Here is a 21,878-nt window from a genome sequence, read left to right on the forward strand (position 1 = left end):
ATTGAGGATCATTTTCAGATTAAGCCCAGCCTGATGGAAGTCAATAAGAAATTCATGCTGATGTAGAATTAACCCTTTGAAAGATGGCACTAAATGGGAAAAGAGCTATGATAGGCCTGAAGCATTTTAAAATTCACTGAGAGGTTGAACACCTTCCACGCAACAGGTGAGGGAAGTATTTGACATTTCCCAAACATCAGGCAAGCATGAGCTTTTTGCCACACACCCTTTCTCAGTTTGGCAGCCCCTGTTTATTTGCAGGATCTTGAGATGGTGGACAGCAGCCAACAGGAATGAAAAGCCAGGATGAGATGATGACATCTTGCTCTGCCAGACACCTCCCTCCAAAAAGACTTGCAGATATCCCTCCCCTTCAGCATGGCTTTGCAGGTGGGAGTTCTCCCTTCCTGCAGTGCCCTTCAAGGGTTTATTTTTCCACAAGTGAAAAGAATACCAAATGCATTCCTGTGCATGATTAAAAATTCCATATTCTGCTTGCTTAGAATGCAGGCAGCGTGCAAACAGGCTTGTGCTACAGAGAGCCTCCACGGGGCAACAGCGGCAGCATGGTGGTGCCAGCAGTAATTCCAGAGAAGCTAATTTAGTACCAGCAATTCCCAACAGACACCAGAAAAGCATTTTCTTCCTCCTCCTCTGACTGCTAACCAGTAAGATTTATTAGATGGTTCTGCTGAATGGAAATCTTTAATAAAACTTTGACTCAGGCTGAACAGCGCAAAACCAGGGTCAGTGTGGGGATTATTTTACACATATACACACCGCCCACCCCCACTTCTTCTTTTTAAGTAAGGACTTGTTTTTGAACAGCAAAGCATGGTGCTTCCTGTAATGACCTGCCAGGCATCAGCTACAGCCTCCCCAGGCTGGCTCCTTTCTGCCTTGCAAAGCTCATGGTAACTCCAGGCACTAGAAGGGATTGGAGCACAGCTTGTTTGGATGGATGTTCCCAGGTGCAACTATTATGGAACTATTATGGAACATTCCTCAATGGCCATGGGCTTCCCGCACCTACAGGCAGCAAGGTTGGTGTGTTCAGCCAACAGCATTTGCAGCTGGAGCTGTAGTCCAGAAGGGAAAACCAAAATCTTCCAGCCTATCTGGAAGGCGACATAGGTGTGGGGCTCTGCTCCACAGACAGCAGTGAGAACTGCTGCACCAGACTAACTTACCAGGCAGTAATTTCTGTAGGAGCTGATGACATGAAGGATTGTGGTGGGCATTAAAGCATAACTGATACAGACAGAGCACTCAGGCCATTACTGATATGCTGTGGACTGTGGAGTAAAACACTGCTGGATTTCAGGAACAAGTAACAGTGCCACATGATGGCTTTGGATCATTAGCAAGGGAAAGTGCTCATGGACTAGGGGACAATATAACTGGAGCTTGGCCAGAACACCCACGCTAATAATCCTGCTCCAGGAAGGGGTATGATATCCTCCTAATTGACCATGACTAATCTGGACCCTCATTTATCCATCTCCTTGTAAAGATGACACTTCTGGCAGCGTGACACGGCCACCCGAGCTTGAGCCCTATGCGACACAACACCCTGGCTGCCAGCACTGGGGGCTGTCAGCACTGCCACTAAGCAGGGACAGCCACCAAGCAGGGGACAGTGCCTTGGCTCCCTGACTGCCACCACCCACAGACACAGGGCCAGCAATGCCTTTTGCTCCAGTGCCTCAAACCACCGTGCAGGTGTCTCAGAAAGGTCCCAGGTTTAACAGAAAGCTCAAGGGGCACTTGCAGCTCTGCCTGGCACTGCCCAGAGCCACACCCTGCAGGAGCTGGGACCCTGGAGGCTTCCCTGATCCTAACACCAGCTCCATCCAGTCGATGAGCATCCTGGAATTACAGAATATCCTCAGTTGGAAGATATGCACAAGGATCATCAAGTCCAGCTCCTGTCCCTGCACAAAAATCCCATCAGCATCATTCAGTTCCACCTCCAGTAAAGCCCTCCTGAAATATTAGGTCAGGAAGGAAATTCATCCACTAATAAATGCAGGCATCTTTTTTTTTTTTCCTTCTTTTAAGCAGATCCTGTGTCGACCTATCTGATAATACTCAATAAATTTCATGGAACTGCTTGAAATAAATGTGTGCTTCTGCATGCATAGCCAGAAATGAGGAGGGAGAAGAACACTGTTTGAGGCTTCAGTAGATACTAAGCTGCAGGCAGTCAAAACAATACACTAATTCAGCCATTTCAAATGTTTTGCAACCCTGAGAGTTAAAAGACAGAATTTTTAACAATTATGTGTCAACATTTCCTCATGAGGCTGATGTGATATTTAGGACTGAGCAGGAAATTTTAAAGAAGTAATAAAATTAACATTTCTTGTAGTCCCACTGCTTGATGATATGTCCGGCATGTCATTGAGAGAGATAAGTGCTGGAGCAAGAGCACCCAGGCATTCACCTCTCAAACACAGAGAAAAAAAGACAGTGATCTTCTCCTTCCAAATCTTACTGCCCATCAGGAGACTTCCATCTTCTCACTCTACTCAGGTCTTGTCAGGAGCACACAGTTAAGAAAAGACACAGAAAGACTGGAGAGGGTCCAGAGGAGGGTTTTGAGGATGTTCAAAGGGCTAGAGAGCCTGCCTGATGAGGGAAGACTGAAAGTCTTTTCTCCCTGGAAAGAGATGGCTCAGGGGACCCTCACAGAGTATTCCAGCACTAAAAGAGCAGCCACAAGGAGGATGGAAGCTCCCTATTGACAAGGAGCCACAGGGAGAAGACAATGGGGCAAGAGGTAAAAGCTGCACAAAGAGAGGCTTCATCATGATGCAAGAATTCCTTACAGTGAGATCAGTCATTCACTGGAATAACCTCCCCAGGGATGTGGTGGAGTTCCCATCATCAAAGGTTTTCAGGATGTGATTGGACAAGATGCAAGAAAATCTCATCTGGTGCCCCTTTCTGACAAAGGCTGGAGCAGATGATCTTTCAAGGTCCCTTCCTACCTGTGCTGTTCTTGGATTTTTTGGTTCAGTGATTCAGTTTGTCCATCAAGAGAGCTATCAGAGAGGGACTTTCTCTGCCACTTGATCAGCCTGGGCAAGGACTGAAAGGTGGATAGGCAAGGAAGAGATGTAAAGGGTGTTTAGATTAAACAAGCACACCAGTGAGGTCCCCACCAGCCCTTGGCACACCTCAGCCTCACTGGGATTTTCCTGGGAGTGTGATCCAGAGCTTCATGGAGGTCAGCAGATGGATCAGACCACCCATGGCAGTGTCAGGGGACAGTTGCAGCATGATCCTCTGACATTGCTTGGGAAATGAAGGATGCCCAGGCACCTCAGGAGAATCAGTCACAGGGCAGGAGAAGCCTCTCTAGTGAACAGCAGTAATTACCTGCAGAGTATAAAGCTGGGTCGTTCATTAGCCTGCATGGTAATAATTTGCTGTAACTCATATTTTTGGAAGGAGTGGCTGAAGTGATCTGGATTTGGATGCCCATTACCTTCTCCCCAGGTGTTCTGCTGGAGAGGTGGAGGTCTGGCTGCTCCCCAGCCAGGGAAGTCACTGCCCCAAAGCCATCGGGGTTTGTGTCCCTGAAGCAAGGCTCTCTGGCACAGAGCTTCCTTCCTTCCTTCCTTCCTTCCCAGGGTCTGACAGCCTGTAATCATTTTATCTCTCTGGATTAATGGCACCAAGCAATAAACTCACATCCTAATTATTGTAATTAATTCTTTCTTTGTATGTCAGCCTTGGTAACGATGTTTTTACAGCTGATGGGATGGGGGGGAGGGGAGAAACGAAATACTGTCACAGTAAAGAAGAAAGAGCAATGAGCATACTCCTTTCCATTCACTTTTCTTAAGGTTTTAGAGCCCACTTGAGTTTTCTGTTCTCTCAGGTCCCAGAAATTAGCAGTGATTGTCCTAATACTACAAAGTAGCAGCAATTTAGGATTAAATTCCTAATTATCTTAAGCATCTACCTGCCACTTTAGCCCCAGAGATGGCTGAGTATCTCTAAAGTTCCCTGTTCATGAGGACCCACTGTGGGCTCAGAACTATTTCTTCATGGCAGGAGCAGCTCAGTGCTTTGCTTAACCTCAGGCATGACTCACAAGCATTATGCCAGTCTTATCTATGGGAATTGCATACAGAGGGAGCAGAAGTTGCTCTAATCACCATTTAAAATTCATACAGTCTTCCAGAGGGTGGAATTCAGCATCCAGTTCTTCCCCACTGTATTAGCACCATGATGGGAAGGTACAGGATTGAGCTGGGCAGGAATTCTTTCCAGGGCTGCAGCCCAGGTTCCAGAGAACAAGGGCAGCACTTGCCCACTCGCTGTAAGCCCAAATCCAGAGCATGGGCTGGGGAGGAGCCCAGACCCAAGTCATTTTGAAAAGGTTTCCTTGGCTGTTCAGCTGCTCTGCACTGGCAGCAGCTCTGGCTAAGGGTAGCTCCTACTAAACATGTCACAGAGATGATTTCACTGGAAGGAATGTGGGTGGCTAAGATGCGACGCAAGAATTTGTAAAGCACCCACGTCCCTGTTTAGTGACCTAACATGAGATGCCTGAGGGAACACCAGCACTTAGGGCCAGGTTTCAGCTGAGCAGCACAGAGCCAGCAAGGAGGGGCTGGTGCCTGCTTGGCTCCCGCTCCTATGGTCACCTGTAGAGTCTTCCCTCTGGTAATGACTCCATGCAGAGGAATTTCATCAGTTAATGAGCAGGGTGGTGGACCAGCCTTGTACATCAGTGGTGACTGAGGACTGAGATCCTCTCTGTATTGGTGTGAGGTGCTGCCATCTACACCAGCATGTCCACACCAGGAAATCAAAACTAAGGCCATTGATGGACAGCAGACCTTGATCATCAGCACTGATGGAACCAGCCCCAGTCTCCGTGCTCCACACTAATACTTGTTTCAATTGCCCATTATTGATAGTTCTTCAGACAAATATTTTTTGGGGATCTTTTGGAGTTGTTTTGTTTTTCCCACTTAACCCAACAAAACTGATAACCCATTTAATTTTTATTTCCTTTTTTGCATGAAGCACTGTGTAGGAGTACTGTTTTAATTAGTAGTCAGCATTTCATTAGAGAACCAAGGCAGCAGAGTTGCTTTGTACCACAGTCCATCTCTGACATTAGACCTTCTTCCACACCCCAAAAATCATATCCCAACCAAATTAGCTTTCATCTTCTTCAGCTTCACAATCCAGAAAAAAAAAAAAGAAAAAAAAAGTCAAACAAAACCAGCAACCACTGCCCAAGAGCCTCATCTCTCAACTCTCATTTCAACAGCCCCTCCACCACATCAGGAATCTGGGGTGGGGAAATCCTTCCCCCTCCTCAGGCCACATTTTGCAAGCTGAAATTCCCAGCCTGCCTAAAGAGTGACTCTTTCCTGTCCAGAGATGGGCTTTCCACCCCTCAGCAAATATCCTAAGTCCAAAACTGTTGTTTAATTAGTGCATTTCTCTGATTTACTGGGTCGGCTGGTCCTGCCACCTCTGCCTCCTCCTGGGCATAGAGACTGAGCCTTGGCAGGAGTTCCTGCCAGGCAGGGCCTCTCTGCCACCAGCTCTGGCTCCTTTGGAGGTGAGCTCCTTCTCTTTCAAAGCCATCTTTCAGGATGTCACTTGCTTTACACAAGTCCTTATTCTTCCCTGTTTCTCCCTGACGTTTGAAAAATAATTACCCGTGGTTCAGTAAGTTCATTAGCAAACTCCCTCAGGAGCCTGGGCTATGCATCATCCAGCCCTGCTGATTTGTGGATAGGCTCTAATCAAATGTTTCAAGTCTCCCTCTCCTTCCTCCTCCTTTCAGATTAACAGTTATTTTGACAAGATTCTCATTATTTCCTATTTCCTGGCAGTACCCAGGGACTAGGCTTATTTGAGTCCTCACTGTTGTCATTGTGAGTTTATTTTTAACCTCAGGCTCTGCTTCTCCACAAGGACATCAGAGTCTTGTGTTCTTCAGAAGCACGTGGCATTGTCAGTGCCATTTTAGTCTCAGTTCATCCTGTGTCTTCCAGCACTCTCTGGCTTTTGCCTTTATCACTTTTTATCTTTCCTCTTCCCAGTACTTCAAAATTAGCCAGACAAAATTACTTTGTTTTTACCAAGACTAGAAGTTCACTAAACTTTTCCACCTTGTTAGATCTAGGCCACCTTCTTGGTTGCAATTAGTTTCTCTTCTCCCCCTCTTGTTCTCCCTGCTATCCTTTGCCAGGTACATACTCTCCGAGTCTCCCTTTTCTTCCCAACATAATCATTCATCAGCTGCTCTCCAAATGGACCCAGCCACCAGAAAAACCACTGCCAATCCCATCCACATTAACATCTTTAAATTTGGAAGGCAAATTTGGGCTTCCTGGCAGATGAAAAGCAGACAGCCCCAGTTTTGGGTTCCCCCCACGCAGTGTGAAGGTGGCATGGCCCTGCATTGGCTTTTCCCCCCCAGAGGCCTCTGCCATGCTCTGACATTCCCAAATGCACACATGGGAGCCCAGCCCCATCTTCATCAGCCCAAAGCAGTGTCCTGCTGCGTGCACCACTGCTCAAGAGGCCAAGGCATAAAGTGGAAGGAAGAGGAAGAGATGAGACCAAGGGACAGTTTTTCTTTCAAATACCTTCCACACCTGTGCACCTTCTCTCTTACCAGGAGCCTATGGACCATGGGATTAGTCCAGCCCCATTATTCCTGATTTACATGAGGTATCTGAAGTCAAACACTTTCACTTTAGGAAAGCAGTAAGATCTTTTGTCATTCCCTCAGCCACACAGCCCCGGCCATCAGATCTGTGTGCACCAGATCCTCTTTCCCATGGACAATACTGGGGTGCACAAGGACAAAGCCAGCAGGATCTCCAGGACCCCATGCCAGGACACAACCATGGAAGGGGCTGAAGAAACAGAACACACTTGAAGATTTTTTACTCCCCATTTTGTGGCATTCATTAACAATTAAAGAAGTAACTTGAACAAAGACCTTAGTCCAGCTGAGGTGGTAGGAACCCCAAATTGGATTGGTTTTGCATGTGCAAAGTATTACAAGGACACAGCACCCTGCCACTTTTGCTGCAGATCCCAGGTGTGGGCTGGAGAAAGATCTTACTTGGACTTTTATCTGTTGTTTACATTAGAGACAACAGTTACCTACCTGGCAGGAACACAAAAAGGATTAATTTTGGGGAGAGAAAGGGAGAGAGAAGAGAAATGCCCACACAGCTTTATACAGATAAGAACAAAAGGTGTATTCATTGTTTACCCATTGTTATAAAAGACTGGGTTTGTTTTAAGCCTAGAAAGAAAATTGCTCAGTAAGACAACTAACTCTAACTTTTTCTTTTTTTAAAAAACACAGTGCTGTGGTTCTGGATGGAAAAATCTATGCTACTGGTGGGATTGTCAGCAGTGAAGGACCTGCCCTGGGAAACATGGAAGCCTACGACCCTAAAACAAACACATGGACACTTCTACCAAATATGCCCTGCCCCGTTTTCCGACACGGCTGCGTAGCAATCAAGAAGTACATTCAGAGCGGCTGATGTTCCCCAGGAGTTGGGTGGAGAACTGTTTGTACCTGCTGAAGGCAGGCAAGAAGAATACTGTTACTTAAGGAACAAAAGCAGCAAAGCCAGCCAGTGAACATATTGCTCTAAAGTCTTGAATAGTGTCTACATTGAATGTAGAAAAATCATCCTCACCTTTTGGTGAACCAGGAGCAGAGAGCTCCGTGCTATGTAAGATATTGTTACTTAATAATGCAAGGGTGTCACTAGATGTTATAGTGGCACTTGTTCTGGACATCGGCTTTTGGTCAACCCAGGTGCAATAGAATTTCTCATATTTTTTAAGCTGGGGAAGAGAGGAAAAAAATAATCTGCATTTTACTTTAGAGCTCAAGCTTGGTTCTTGAAATATTCATGCAGATTAGTTTTACGATTACACTTTAGGCATCAGTCTATTTGAAAGGTCAAAGTGTCCTTACCACTTTGATTCCTACATTCGTTTCTAATACATGCTTTTCAATAGCAGTGACTGAGAGAAATTTTGTGTGACAGATGGCTTATGTTGATGTCAGTCTTCCATCAGATCAAACAAATATTTCAGTTCTCTAGAGAAGAGCCCAAAAGCAGGGTGAGGTGAGGACTAGGGAGAAGAAGAATAGCCATTGGTAATAAATTCCATGTAAAATGATGAAAACAAAAGGTCTGTTGGGCTGGATGAGTTTCTGCTCCTGGTGATTCTCGTGTGGACACATGTGGCTGTGCCCATGGTGGGAGGTGGGAGGCTTCTAAACCTTTTCCTCTGGGTTTCTGCTGATGCACTTGGCAGTGAATTCCCTCAGTGCAAAATGGAAACAGCTTGGATTCCAGAGGCATTCTCCTGATAAACCCACTCTTCACTTCTGGCTGGAATCACAGTAAAATGCACAGCATAGTGTGGGTTTGCCACGTGCTCATCAAACACAGAAGATGCCTCCTGTGGCTGCGCACTCAGTTTTGGCTCTCAACCAAAATTCCTTACGTCGGGATACACGCCACTATCTTTTATGTAAAGGCTGAGAAGTTTTTTATTTTACTTTATTTTTCAAGTTCCTTCCTTAGGTGTGGAAGCCTTATACTTCTTCTTTACAGATTTTAAACACTTGAGTTTAAAGCCCATGGTAGAAAAATGCATAGACTTAAGCCCAGTGTAAGAGACTTCAAATTATTACTATGTAGAGTTGTACGTATATGCACAGCACAGGGGTTATATTTTTATATATATTAAAATATTGTCTATCCAGAGAGCATTGTGATGTGGAGATTCTTTATAAATTTATACATAAAAGGAACAAATGGGAGATGGACTGGGTAACATGGAGGGGACAGGGGAAAGAATCTTAAAATTCAGCAGTAGAAAGTAACCCCAAGCTAAGGATTGTCTGGTTTCCTTCCAAGTAGAGGGAAAAAAGCTGCCATACTTGCCTTTGCAGACTCAAATCCCAAATGCCATACCAGTAATTCAAGCAGAGTCCTGTACAGGGTGTGGGTGAGATCTTGCATTCAATATCTAGGTGAATTTCATACCAAATACAGTAGCCTTTTTATATGAAGGGAGGTCTGCCTACAGCTTTGGGGAAATCAATGCAGATGTTTAGCTAATCATCTTATTTTATTAATAACCATTTATAAAATAAAATTAAAAAAAAAACAAAGACATTTATATCTTGCAGTATTTAAAGAAAATGTGCTCGAGTCAGCTGAGTCAAGCTGTAGGGTGACTCAAGCCTCTCATTTTGACAGTGAGGTTCCAGCCTTTGTTATGCAGTTGTTTTATTTATTCTTTAAAGAAAAGAAAAATAATAAGCACAACAAAATTATATACTAGTATGTCATTTAAAGTATTTATGTCAAACAGGGTGCAAGTGTGAACCTAAAGATTGGAGCACAAGTTTCTAACTGCCTGGGGCAGGACTAATTTTAGTGTTGGTGTGTGTCTACCTCCAAAGGAGGTGCTACCTGTCAACAAGACTGAAACACATTCGACATTTTCAATTTAGCTTATTTCTTCATTTCTCACACTGGAACAAAACTGGCTATTTCTGTGAATAATATTAAAAACAGGGTTATCTGTAATGGTATTGTATATAGTTTATGTTTACTGTTAAGTTCTTGTTATATTATAATAAATATATTTATAGATCTAGATTCAGCATCCAGATTGGATTAATTTTGTCATGATTGATCAAGGAAAAACACTGCACAAATGGGGACTTCATGTTTCAACCCAGCCAGGGGTGAAAATGTATTCATTCCATCTAGTTTCTCTTGCAAATCCAAAAATTTATTGCTGATAAACACTCAGAAGCTTCCAAAGTGCTTTCATTCTCATTTCAGAAAAAATCTCTTAGAAGTAATTTTAGATTCTATTCAGAAGGACTGGTTTTTTGTTCATCTGTTTTCCCAAATGTACTATTAAGTAAAGAACAGAAGGGCTCAAGATAGTTTAGGAAACAATCTTGAAGAAAACCCCTGATAAACAGCTTCTTTATTTTTTTTAATGAAAGCAAAAATTTGTGCTGCACTGCTGCTGCAATATCTAAAAGATGAAAGCTGCATTTGCCCTATGGTCAAAATTCCTTCATATCCAGTGTGGGAGCTCTGTACCTCACTGGATGCGTCGTTCAGAGAGCAATTCCATGCAACTGTTCATGGCTTCTTTGATGTTTCATTAGGGTGTCATCTGGTAGTTGTAAAACTGGATCTGGAACAAAGATGAGCCAAATATAACTAGTCTCAAATACCACCACAGTGGAACATTTCAGCCGGATCTGAGTAGGTAATTTCTGTTCTGCACATTAACAGAAAGAGCCTAACATTTATTGAAATTGTCTCCAGTTCTTACGGAGTATTTAAGAGCGTGAACTGCAGTTTTTAAACATTTTAGTTTAGGCTTAGTGGCTGAGGTTGAACAGCCTGTGAAGATTACTAAAAGCCTTGCAATTCAGTATTACAAAACCATGCTGCAATAATCCAGACCAAGTGGGGTGAGTTGCCAACCTTTCATCAAGGCTCTGCACGGATCTCTTACTCAGCACTAGTCAATAATACTTGGTAGGATGAACAAGACACAGCCTATTTACTTTACTTGTATGTGGAAATTATTTTAGTACCCTTCTGGGAAGTTGGCTGAGTGCTTATGCCAAATGAATCATGCACGTATCTGCTCAGAGGTTTTTCTTCTTAAAAGCTTTAAGAAATTCAGGGGTACAGGCTGGCCCAACAGCCTCTTTGGTTCGCTGGTGTGACCCTCCCCTGGCCCACCTGGGAAGGAGAGTGATCTCCAAAGGGGCTGCTCACTGTGTTCAGGTAATCACCCACCCCTGACAATTTACACAAGTCATCCCCCTTCTCCCGTTGTTTCATCTAGCAGCAAACACACTGTACTAATAAAACCTCAGCAACCCCACCCAATTAACTGCTGGTAGGTGTTAAGGCTGAGCTTAGCACAGTGTAAGTGCAGCAGCTAATTAAGAGCTCTGGGTACACTCCAGCTTGCCCTAAGAGGGGTGCAGACAAAGCGAGCCAGCCCGAGCCCCACGCTCTGCAGCTGCAGGGATTAGCCAGGAGAGCAGCTGCTCCCACACAGCTCCACCAGCACTGATCTGTTCAATCAGCAGAGATGGAACTGGCACAAGTGGCTCCAGGTACTCGACCACCCTCCCGGCTTCTCGTGAAGGATTTGTCTGGGAAAAAGGGAGTGGATCCCAAAGCTTTCCTCTGCAGTTTCTAGTGCAAGGGTATGGTCTCAGAACCACACTGCTGCTCTGTCCCCACTGAAAAAACGTGACGTGGTGTAATGTAATATCAACTAAAACTACACACAGTACATGCAGTCAGCAGCTGGCAGACCTGTGCCAGGTCTGTAAGAAGACACTGACTCTGTATCTACTTGGACATTTTTAACTTTGTCATGCTAATATAAGCTTTTTAAATTGGATGAGACCCTTAAGATCACCCCTTAATGACTTCTTTCCCATTTTAAGTCAGCTCAAAAACAGGAGCTGAAGCCTGCTTTTAGCTGAGGTAGAGATGCCTGCACGTACAGGAAGGCAGCACTAAGTTCCCATCATCAGTGAGTGTTCTGGGTTGATAACTTTAGACTGCAGAAAAGGCCAGAACGAAAATGGTCTGGAGGGAAGCAGATGGATGCATCCCAGTCATGGTGTTCCCATCACTCATTACACTGAGCTGGACAGCAATACCAGAGCAGAAACACTGTTTTTTCTCCAAAAAGCCAAGCTGTTTGAGGCATGATTAAACACTCACTGAGGTTAGGATTCATGAGAGCAAGAGCTGACATTGTGGGCTCCTCAGCCGAGCTCTGGAAGCCTGAAAACAAAAACCAGAGTGGCAGACTACCGTGAAAACATCTCTCCCTTTGCTGGTCACGAGTGTTTTTTCTTTTGATAACATACACTACTTTCAGGAAGTCCTGTTTAGCCAGCAGATTTCTCACAGAGTAATAAATTCCAATTTCCTTTATCTAAACAAATTCTACTTCAGTTGGCAGCAGCTTTACACACAGAATTAAGTGTTTTGGCTCAGTTACTACCTGGGAGAAGGAAGCTCCAGTGGTGCCATCAAGCCGTATCTGCTTCTGCATTTTTCATTAGTGATGGGTTGTACAATAAAGGTTTGAAAGGCTTCTTGCTTTTAATTTCATAATCTGCTGGTTTTGAGCAATGTTTTTTCTTCCTTTGGAATTCATACATACCCCAGATCTTACACAGCAAGATTCATACTGGAAAATGCAATATCAAACCTTTGCTATTGTCCAGTATCAGTGACTTTTTCCTACGTTTTTGTGGCTAAAGAGCAGACACCTACCTAAGTTCACCTGTGATGCTTTTTACAGAAGCATCAGCTTCTCACCTCATTAAAAACAACACATGTTAATAAAAAACTAGGTCTTGCACATAGAAATGAGCCAATCTCTCTTCCACATCTTGGGAACTTCAGCAGTCTCTAATTTCTGATGCAATGTCCCTGTGCTGGTGGACAGCATCCAAATAAGGATCAGGGAATTGCACAGGGAAGGGGACAAACCAAATGCCCTTAAGAGTATCCTAAGCCTAATGCTCCACCAGAATCACTGTCCTTCTACCACAGAAACAATAATCAGCCCTCATAAAGCAAGCCTACACTGCCAAACCCACTGGAATTTTGGTAGCTATTTCCATTAAAAGGGATAACCTTTTAGTAAGTTATATATTTCTATGTCCAGTGAATGCAGTGCTCCATTACTTGTTCATCAATTTCAATTTTTACCCATTTCAATTTAGGCCCAGCTTTTCTGCAAGTTCCCTGTTTATGTATTGGAACATTTCAGGCCGAGAAAGCTGAGGCTGTTGAGCCCGGAGAAGGTTACAAGTAACTGAAGGGGGCCTAGAGGGAATCCAGAGAGGCACTCTTTGACAGGAACTGTTGAAAGAAGGGAGATTTAGGTTAGATATCAGGAAGAAATTCTTTCCTGTGAGGGTGGTGAGACACTGGTACAGGATGCCCCAACTCTGGCAGTGTTCAAAGGCAGGTTTGATAAGGCCTTGAGCAACCTGGTCTAGTGGGACGTGTCTCTGCCCATGGCAGGGGACTGGGACTAGATGATCTTTAAGGTCCCTTCCAACCTCTAACATTCTCTGATTCTATCATAAAAAAGCCACACATAGCCTTTCTGGGGAAAATTAAGAGTGGAAATGTGGCAGCTTGGGAATGGCCCATATTTCTGTTTATTGCTTGGCAAGAGGTATCCCAATACATGCAGACTGTTCACTACCTGGAGAGAATATGAGACTTTCCCAACTGGATAAGCGGTTTTTAAATTCCAGAGGTAACCTAACACTCAACCATCTCCAGAAAACCCAGAAGTCTCTGCCCTGCTGACATTAATTTTTAATAACATGGGGGTATTTCAGAGAGTGCCAATAATGTGACAGTTATCAAAGGGCAAGTGAAATGACTGGGTAATTACAGGGCATTCACCTGACATCAAGCCCAAGTAAAAATGGAAAGATGATATCTAACTAAAGTGATCATGAATCAAATGGGTAAGAAGAAATACAATGATTTTCTAGAAAATTGGCTGTATCACACAAAGCTGATCTCATTCTCTGACAGGATTACACATTTGATTGATAAGGTAATAGATTTTCAACAGCATATGACAAAACACTTCAACTTCCTCATGGTACAGTATTCAGACAGCAAATATTAAATGGGCTAAGAAAAGGCAGATTAATTGAGGAATATCCAATCTGCTCAAGTAATTCTCAATTTGGTACTATCAGAGTGTTTCTAATGGGGGAATCCTCTTCTCCCAAAGTTCTTGAAGGAAAATGCTGACATAAATCACAAGTCACAGACCTGTGGAAAAGGAGATTAGCCAAGGGAAAGATAATGAGGCCTGAACAAGTAATACATATGGTGCTGGCTCCTCTGGCTGCCTGGGACCCGTAAAACTACTTTTCATAAAGCTAAGCAGGACCTCAGAGAGGTGGGAACGGGGAACACTGACATTCAGGGTGAGAACTGCATCATGAAAAGTTGCAAGTCTGAGAAGAGTCAAACAACAAGTGTACCCAGCCCAATTTCATGGTATAAAAGGCCTAAATTGATCTTTCGATGTGCAAAAAGGGGGACAGGGAATAGGAATCAGTGATTTTCCCCTCTATAAATGGCACTGGTGGGACCTATGCTGGAATATCACATCAATTTCTTCTGTGAACAAATGTTTTAGAAGATGTTGAAAAATTGACCTACTGCAGAATAAAGCCACAAAATTGACTTAAAGGCTGGAGAAAATGCAGTGAGAGCCATAAAAACCTTGTTCTTCAGCAAAAAGAAGATGGAGAGGCTACTTGATCACAGTGCATTAGTGTCTTCATGGGGGGGAGAAACAGGTATGAATAGTCTAAAACACCAAGAGATGACAAGAATCAGAGCTGGGAAGGTGAAGCTGGGCCAAAACAAATGAGGAATGAGGCGCATGTTTCTACCCACAAGTTTTAACTACTCCATGAAAAGTTCAGAGAGCAGGGCAGATGTACTCTGCAGACTAAATGCCTTCCCCAAAACACTGTTGAGCCATTCAGATGTCAGCAGGCCCTGCTCTGGGCATGCAGGAGATTAAATCATACGTGCCACAGCATCCAATTCCACAAACCAGTGTTTTCTGCTGGCATTATTCCTTGTGAATAAACCCAAATTTTGGTTAACAAATTGCTGAACATTTAAATCATCACTGGATGTCAGCTCATTTCCATTTCCACAATTTATTCTCATGTATTGACAAGATTAACAGTGCAAAATTTACGCTCAGCTTGTGCTTTCGTGGCTGTCCTCTGAATCTTGTGAAAAGGAAGCTTTTTAAAAAAAGCTTTTTTCCTGCTGGACAAGCTTTAGATCTTTGAGCAAGACTCTGAAGCAGCCTAGCCCCAGTATAAAGGTGAGACATTAATTTTATGCCAGTTAAATCTCCAATGCTTTATGAAGATGTAGTCTTACATGCTTTTATTTATGATACTTCAAATGTCTATAGGAAACAGTAATTTATCACTAAACTGATGTTAGCCACATTCAACTTGCCACTATCCATGTTACGTTTCCTTTATCACACTAAACCTTTTGTAATGTCACAGAGAATACAGTGGGCATCACTTCAAAACTTATGTTGGAATTATGTTCATTAGAAACCTAAAACATATTAGCAATTTTCCTTTCCTATCCCCAAAATCAGGTATCACTGTTCTTCCAGGCAGCCTCCACACAGAAGGGATTCTACAAGGTGTAACAAAGTCAGCAGGAGAATGCCAGATCTTTACAACAAAACTGTAGCTGGGGCTTTCACAAATAGGTTCTTAGCTAAAACATCATTTTCTTTTCCTTCTACAGCAGAAAGATTCCTTTTTAGAAAACTAATTGAGTCCAAATTTAATGTATTTTCTAGGATAGATCAATCCTCTATATTCTTTCACTCTCTTTGATGAATAAATACTTCAAAGAGAGTCCTTTTGAAACTTGACCTTAAGTCTTTCCTTCCTCCCAAGGCAGAGTCCCAAAGTGGACAGGTCATCTCCCACAAACTCCTACTTTCCTGTAGACACAGTTGAGCATCTCTGGATTATGGCACAAATCAGATTTTACACTGATGCAAAAGGGTTTTCTCATGTCCACAACAAAACCAGGATGACAAAATGGTGTGAGCACTCCCAGAAGCACCCAGTCTGAGGGACCTGCACATTTCTCACACATACTCTGGAGGACAGAAGCAAACCCAGCAAACCAGAGGAGTCCAGCACAGCAGAACCAATCCCACTTCATCTGTTGGCCAACACGTCCTGGGGGCTGCATCACTGACACCCCAAACATGGAGCATGAACAGCCCCTGCCCCACCTCTGTAACTGGATGTGAGGAGCCTCTGAACCCAACTCCACATCACCTTTTGCACCTCAGCCTTGAAAGCAGCATTATTCCACATCAGCATTCCAGACCAGCCAATCACAATGCAAATGGCCAGGTTTGCACTAACATTCCACCAGAAGTGATGAATCCATTTTAAATCTTAGCTGCTTATCATACTTTTAAAGGGAAAGGATTTTTCCTGATATAAAAGTAAGGCTTAGTATAGCGTAACTCAAATGCAATTCTGAAATAAATGGAATTTCACAACCATCTACTGGCAGTGGGTTCAACTAAAATATACTTCCTATACAAATGATCACACTGGAAAAAAATTACTCACCTAGAAATGGAATGAGGCTGAATTAATTAGTGTTAAAGTTTATAATCCCTCATTTTTACATAATAGTTACATGACCACAAGTGAAGCATAAAAGGAGGAGGGGAAAAAAATTAAGTGTTTGGCTTCATTAATCAGTTCATAAGTTTACTGATTTACCTTGCAGAATTTATTCACATGCAGTGCTGGCTTAAAACCCCATAAATTACAAGTCCAAATCCTACCCAAGATACAGAAGAAAAGGATCTCATTTTTAATTTATTTAAATAAATTACCTGAAGAGCTTAAGGAGGAAACATAAAATGTGCAGCACTGCAAATTTAAGGAAATATGGGAAATTGGATTTCGAAACTACATTCAAGGCAGAAACCAACAGCAGAAGGAAGCAGCATTAAGCAGTGAACACTTGACAAATATGAGTGTTGCACAAGCATCTACAAAGGTTTTAGGAACACCCACCCTAACTATTTCTTACTAAATCATGCTTTTGAAGTACCACTCCAAATTCACTAAGTATCTTTACAAGAATCCTTTTGTCAGTTCCCAAATATTTTGTCTCTTTCAGCTGGTTATTTTTACTGTCAGCCACTGTCAGAAATGAGACCTGAATCTCCTCCCTGTTAACATGGCCATTCCCACCCCTGAAAGACAAAGAGAGACACAAGACCTCACACTCCACTTCCTTTATTCACACTGCAAACCCAAGCTGGTGCTGGAACCTGCAAGGTGAAAACACACCAGCCCATGCTGAGCCCAGGCTCTCACCAATCAACTTCATTATTATACAACAGGTATTAAATTTTATATCTAATTGTGCTTTCAAAGCTGCATATAAAAGTGGAATTGGAGTCAGACATGAAGTTACTACCACCCAATTCCTCATCTACTCTTTTGCCCAGGAGCTCTACAGTTTAAGGTACACAGAAAGGAAAAGAGGGAAACGTCCAGGGGTGCTCCATATCCTATACCTCAAGAGTTCATCTATAAACAAACAAAAAACAAACAAGCTGAAGCTGTAAGAACAACTTTGCTAAATATAATAAATAGAAAGGAAAGAGTCTTTCCTTTAAAAAAACCCTCTAATCAGAAGCCATTTCTCTAATGGACAAACACTGAAAGCAGAAGTTGGACCAAACTGCTCAAAATAATTGAACAGCAAGATCCCAAAGTGTCACATCTAAACTGCAAAACCAAGGAGGTCTAGTAAGGAAAAGACTGTTTTCAGCCATTTCTTTTAAATACATTTTTGAAGGAGCTAAAGCTGTGTTTTCTTGTCATCTTTATTCAAGTATTTCACAGCAGTTATATTACAAATTACAGTAAAATGTTCAAAATTTCCAGAAGTTCAAAAAAATTAAATAACTTATTTCAAACTAACGTAAAATGAAGTCAAAATGCAAAACATCAATTTAAACACAATTCTGAATAAAACTATAGAATCCAAAATATACCATAGCTGATGAAGGAAGTCTACTTAGTCCACAAAGTAGACACACGTTAATGAAACCAAATAGGACATCCCAATATCTAAATAACCCAATGTACAAGATACAAAAGATGCAAGTACAAGCCCAAATTCAAGCTTATGGTGTGATTACAAAATAAAACAAAAACAAAATAAAAGACTATCAGCTGCAGGACCTGCCATTCACGAGACTGAAGGTTAAACCAGCGCTGACTCACCAACTTAATTTAAAAAAAAAAAAAAAAAAGGAAGACAAGATATTACAAAACCCAGTAATCCTATAAATACATTGGCATATGAGGAAATCAAGTAACAATACAGAGGACACAAAACAAAACAAAACAAAATAATCACAGGTGAGATTCAAGCTTGCAAATACAATTAACTCCAGAGTCATCACCCAAGAGCAACTCTATCACTCCAAAACAGCCCCCCCAGCCCCCAGGGAAACCTCCTCCTCCTCCTCCTGGCTGGCCACATTCCATAGAGTCCAGGACAAGGACTCACACAGGAGTTTATTTGCAATTTTCACAACAAGAAACAAGGAAGAGAGGTCAATTTGTACAAACTCTTGCCAGTGCTATGTGGCAAAAAAATTAAAAACATACAAAGAGTAAACAAGTTTAGACCACATGGATAGATTAACAGCTGTTTTAACTCTATAACCACCAGACATCTGTAAAGGAAAACAAAAACTGAAATGTGGTTATTTGGGCTAAGAAGGCGAGTATATCATTTTAGGTAAGCTGTCCACTAGAACATCTGATATTAGCTACATTTCTCTAAAACAACATGGCAGCTCCTCAATCAGTAAAGTTGCCTCTTAATGATTTTTCCCAATCAACAACTGACAGTAAAAATTTTCCTTTAGAAACCTGACCTTTTAGAACCTTTTTTAATGCTAGGCATTAGCTTAAACTTGCTTTTTACACTCACTGGTGACTAAAATTCTCAACTGTTTTAGTCTATATAAATTTATTATCTTCTTAAAAATGAATGCAGTTTTATCTTCCACAAGTGCTGCTGTTACTTGAACAAAAACTTCTTTGAGTAAGTGAAACTGGAATAAATATTTTTAAAAAATTCTGCAGCAAGAACCTGAGACTTGCAAAAAACCCTTTTATCAGAAACTTGCTACAAAAAATCTGCTACATTTCATTTAATCAAATCTTAAAGTTTGTAACAATTTCCATCAAAATACAAAATGCTGTTAATGTACCAGACACATAAATATCTCAAACAGGTATGATGCTAATAAATACTAAATGAAACATGGAAAAAAAATCCCATAATCAAATCTGAGATCAAAGAATCTCATTTAAAATGTGTTTTCTGCTTGTTTTTGTTGTTTTTAATCGCACTTTCCCACCTAAAAAATACAGTGTTTCTGCATGGGTTGCATTTCGGTGTAACTAGATGTACCTGAATGTTTAAAACCTTTTCCTGCTATTACCTATGAAGAAAAACAGTGGCATTCAGGGGTGAAAAAAGATCTAAGATAGGCTGATGTTTAACCACAATGGACAAAGCACTTTGGATTACTGCAGTAGCCCAAGGCCCACGTTTTCTCTCTCTGCAGCACTACCCTGGGATGAGCCGGAGAGGTGGAGACAAGTCCCTAAGCCTGGGTTTGTACAGGGAGCAGCGTGATTACAGTCCTCCATAAACACTGTTGGTAACTAAAATACAAAAAGCTGAGGTAGCTCAGGATCTCTGCAGTAGTCTGTTTTGTCTATTAAAAACTAACCACACTGCGTTGCATATTTCTGCACAGACACTTCTGCAGCTACGTAGGGACAGCCACGATGAACAGGTCAGGATGGCAACACCACCAGCCAACTGCTCTAGAACACTTCCCATGTGGGTGTGAAATAAACCAGCCCAGGTAATGTTCTAAATGTGATAAAACATAAAAACTGCCTAGACTGTTCTCTCCAGCTGCCAGAAAGGAAAGGTGTTGAACCACACAATTCAGACCCAGAGAACTCTTAGCAAAGGTGGATTCAAAAGGCTCTCTTCCAGTCCTCCCCACAGTAACAATGCTTTGCACAGAACGACTTGTGAAACCTAAGAGAAGTTTTTATTTTCAGCTGAGGTTGGGCTCCAGGACTTTGACCAACTATAGTGTCTTCTTGCCTGCACTGCACAGTCCAAGCTATATCACAAACACAGACCTTCCCAACAAAACCTGCCAGTATTAATCTTGCTTTCCGCAGAGAACTTGCACTGGAAAACAAGGACACAGTGGGAAAATGCTTCATTTTTAGCAACACAGAAGAGTTTCACTGTGTAACTTGTTTCTAAAACAAAATATACCAATGAAAAAGGAATTTCACCATTTTGGTAAAGTATGTGGCTTTTTCAGTGTGTCTTAGTTTAGTTCTGTAGAGTAAGACAGGCATTATAGAACCATAATACTGGCTGCCATCCAATGAAGAGAATACAATTCATCCTTTTGGAGATCTTCATTCTGCAGACAGCTTTCTAACATTGCCATTTGCTATAATCCAAACAAATTGCTTAGCCTTATCTTTCTCAATTGACTAAAAGGCACATTAAAGGCAGTTCTAGAGAGCCTCATCTTCAAATTACTGTACATCCAGTTACTCAAGATTCCTACCACAATGCATCACTGCCTTCTTTAGGACAGATTTTTATTGTCCATAACCCCAGAGAAGAGAAAAATTGGAAAAAAAAAATAAAAAAAGGTTGCCTGTTTAAAAATATTCAACTTAGATCTGCTCTTTCCAGTCCTCTTGTATGTGTTGGTCTTCACTTTGCCTGAAGTTTCCCCATAGATAATGCATGTAGAGTGAACAAGAGCAGGAATGAGAACAGTTTCTGTAGCACCAAAAATCTCCAAGCTGTGGCATTGTATTCTTTATTTATATCAGATACAACTATATGAAGTTCCGTTTGGTTCTTGTAGGCTGGTTGGTTTCAGGTACCTGAGACAATAGCACCAAATTCAACAGAAACAAAAAGAGAGAGCACTTAAGACCAAGGCTCTGCACATACTTGGTGCAAATGGAAACTGAATGGCTCAGAGGACTGCTCTCCCATGAGCAGTTTGAGAGGATAAACCCACCCATCTTGACGAGTTCACAGGAATGTTTCAAACACATGAACTGTTCTTTCCATCTCCTGCAAGAGACACAGACCATTAACTATTCATAAATACAGAGAGACAGGAATAGAGTTACTTTATGTAGTAATACTTACTGTGATACTTTTTTTAATCCAAACAAATAAATATATGAAAACAGACGCTTCTGTTTATTAGCTGCTATCTGCTAGCAAAATACGATAAAAGAGGGAGCTCATTAAAGAAGCATTAATACAGAAAAGCCCTCTACAATGACAGTCCATGAGAAAAATCAAGGCTTATTAGGGTCACTTATATAATTAATGTGCTCAATATATATCAGGAAAGCATTGCAGTGGCACACTGCATGAGTTCAAGTCTTACTGCACACTTCTGCAGTTGGTGACCCAGCTGTAATCACAAGTCTGCACAGTTTGGATAATCTAAGTAAAGATTGGTCTCTACACACTCCTGCTGGACAAATGCCTTTTTAATCTACCTAACATCTTGCTCAGACTTTCAACACATTTTTAGGTGAAGATGGTAGGGAATAGCATGAAAACAGATTGAAAAGTATTCTGCAGGAACTCTACAAAACCCCCCCACTATGGCTTTTCCAGGTTTTGTTGTAAATTATTCATGGAGAAAAATATTTAGTGCTCAGTGATCCCAACTGGAAAGTACAAATTGCTGTCCTTTTCTCAGCAGGGCTGGTTATCAGTTGAATCAGCAAGCTGATCCAAAGCCCTCTGCAGTTAGAACAGTGGTGATGGAGGGAATGCACACCCAGGGCTGGCACCAGCCTGTGCCAAGGGTGAAATGACCAATTTGCTCCTGATGTACAGGAGGCCTCGGAGGGCAAACACTTCAGTGACAAAGGATGATGGCAAGGCAGACACCTGGCTTCCACCATGCTCCACTGACCTTCCCAAGGCTGCACTTACTGATCAGGAGTGTTCACAGTTCTAAGGTCTTGTATGAAAGTCAGAATCTGCAACTGCATGGAGCAGAGGGGGGTAAATTGGTTTTGGCCTAGTTACACC

General features: G+C 42.2%; 2 protein-coding genes across 4 annotated transcripts in view; one reads left to right on the top strand and one right to left on the bottom strand.

Annotated features, from left to right (window-relative positions):
- The window catches only part of KLHL29 (kelch like family member 29), a 71,955-nt gene extending 62,260 nt beyond the window's left edge, over positions 1-9,695 (top strand). For both annotated transcript variants that reach the window (XM_031066637.1, XM_031066638.1), the window contains one exon: positions 7,364-9,695. In XM_031066637.1, the coding sequence (XP_030922497.1) occupies positions 7,364-7,547 (184 nt within the window). In that variant the 3' untranslated portion in view covers positions 7,548-9,695. The remainder of the gene's footprint in view (positions 1-7,363) is intronic.
- Positions 9,696-17,547: 7,852 nt separating this feature from the next.
- ATAD2B (ATPase family AAA domain containing 2B) overlaps positions 17,548-21,878 on the bottom strand; it is a 58,897-nt gene continuing 54,566 nt past the window's right edge. For both annotated transcript variants that reach the window (XM_031066649.1, XM_031066648.1), the window contains exon 27: positions 17,548-20,894. In XM_031066649.1, the coding sequence (XP_030922509.1) occupies positions 20,853-20,894 (42 nt within the window). In that variant the 3' untranslated portion in view covers positions 17,548-20,852. The remainder of the gene's footprint in view (positions 20,895-21,878) is intronic.

The sequence above is a fragment of the Geospiza fortis genome, unplaced genomic scaffold (genome assembly GCF_000277835.1).
Source record: "Geospiza fortis unplaced genomic scaffold, GeoFor_1.0 scaffold98, whole genome shotgun sequence".
Lineage (NCBI taxonomy): Eukaryota > Metazoa > Chordata > Aves > Passeriformes > Thraupidae > Geospiza > Geospiza fortis.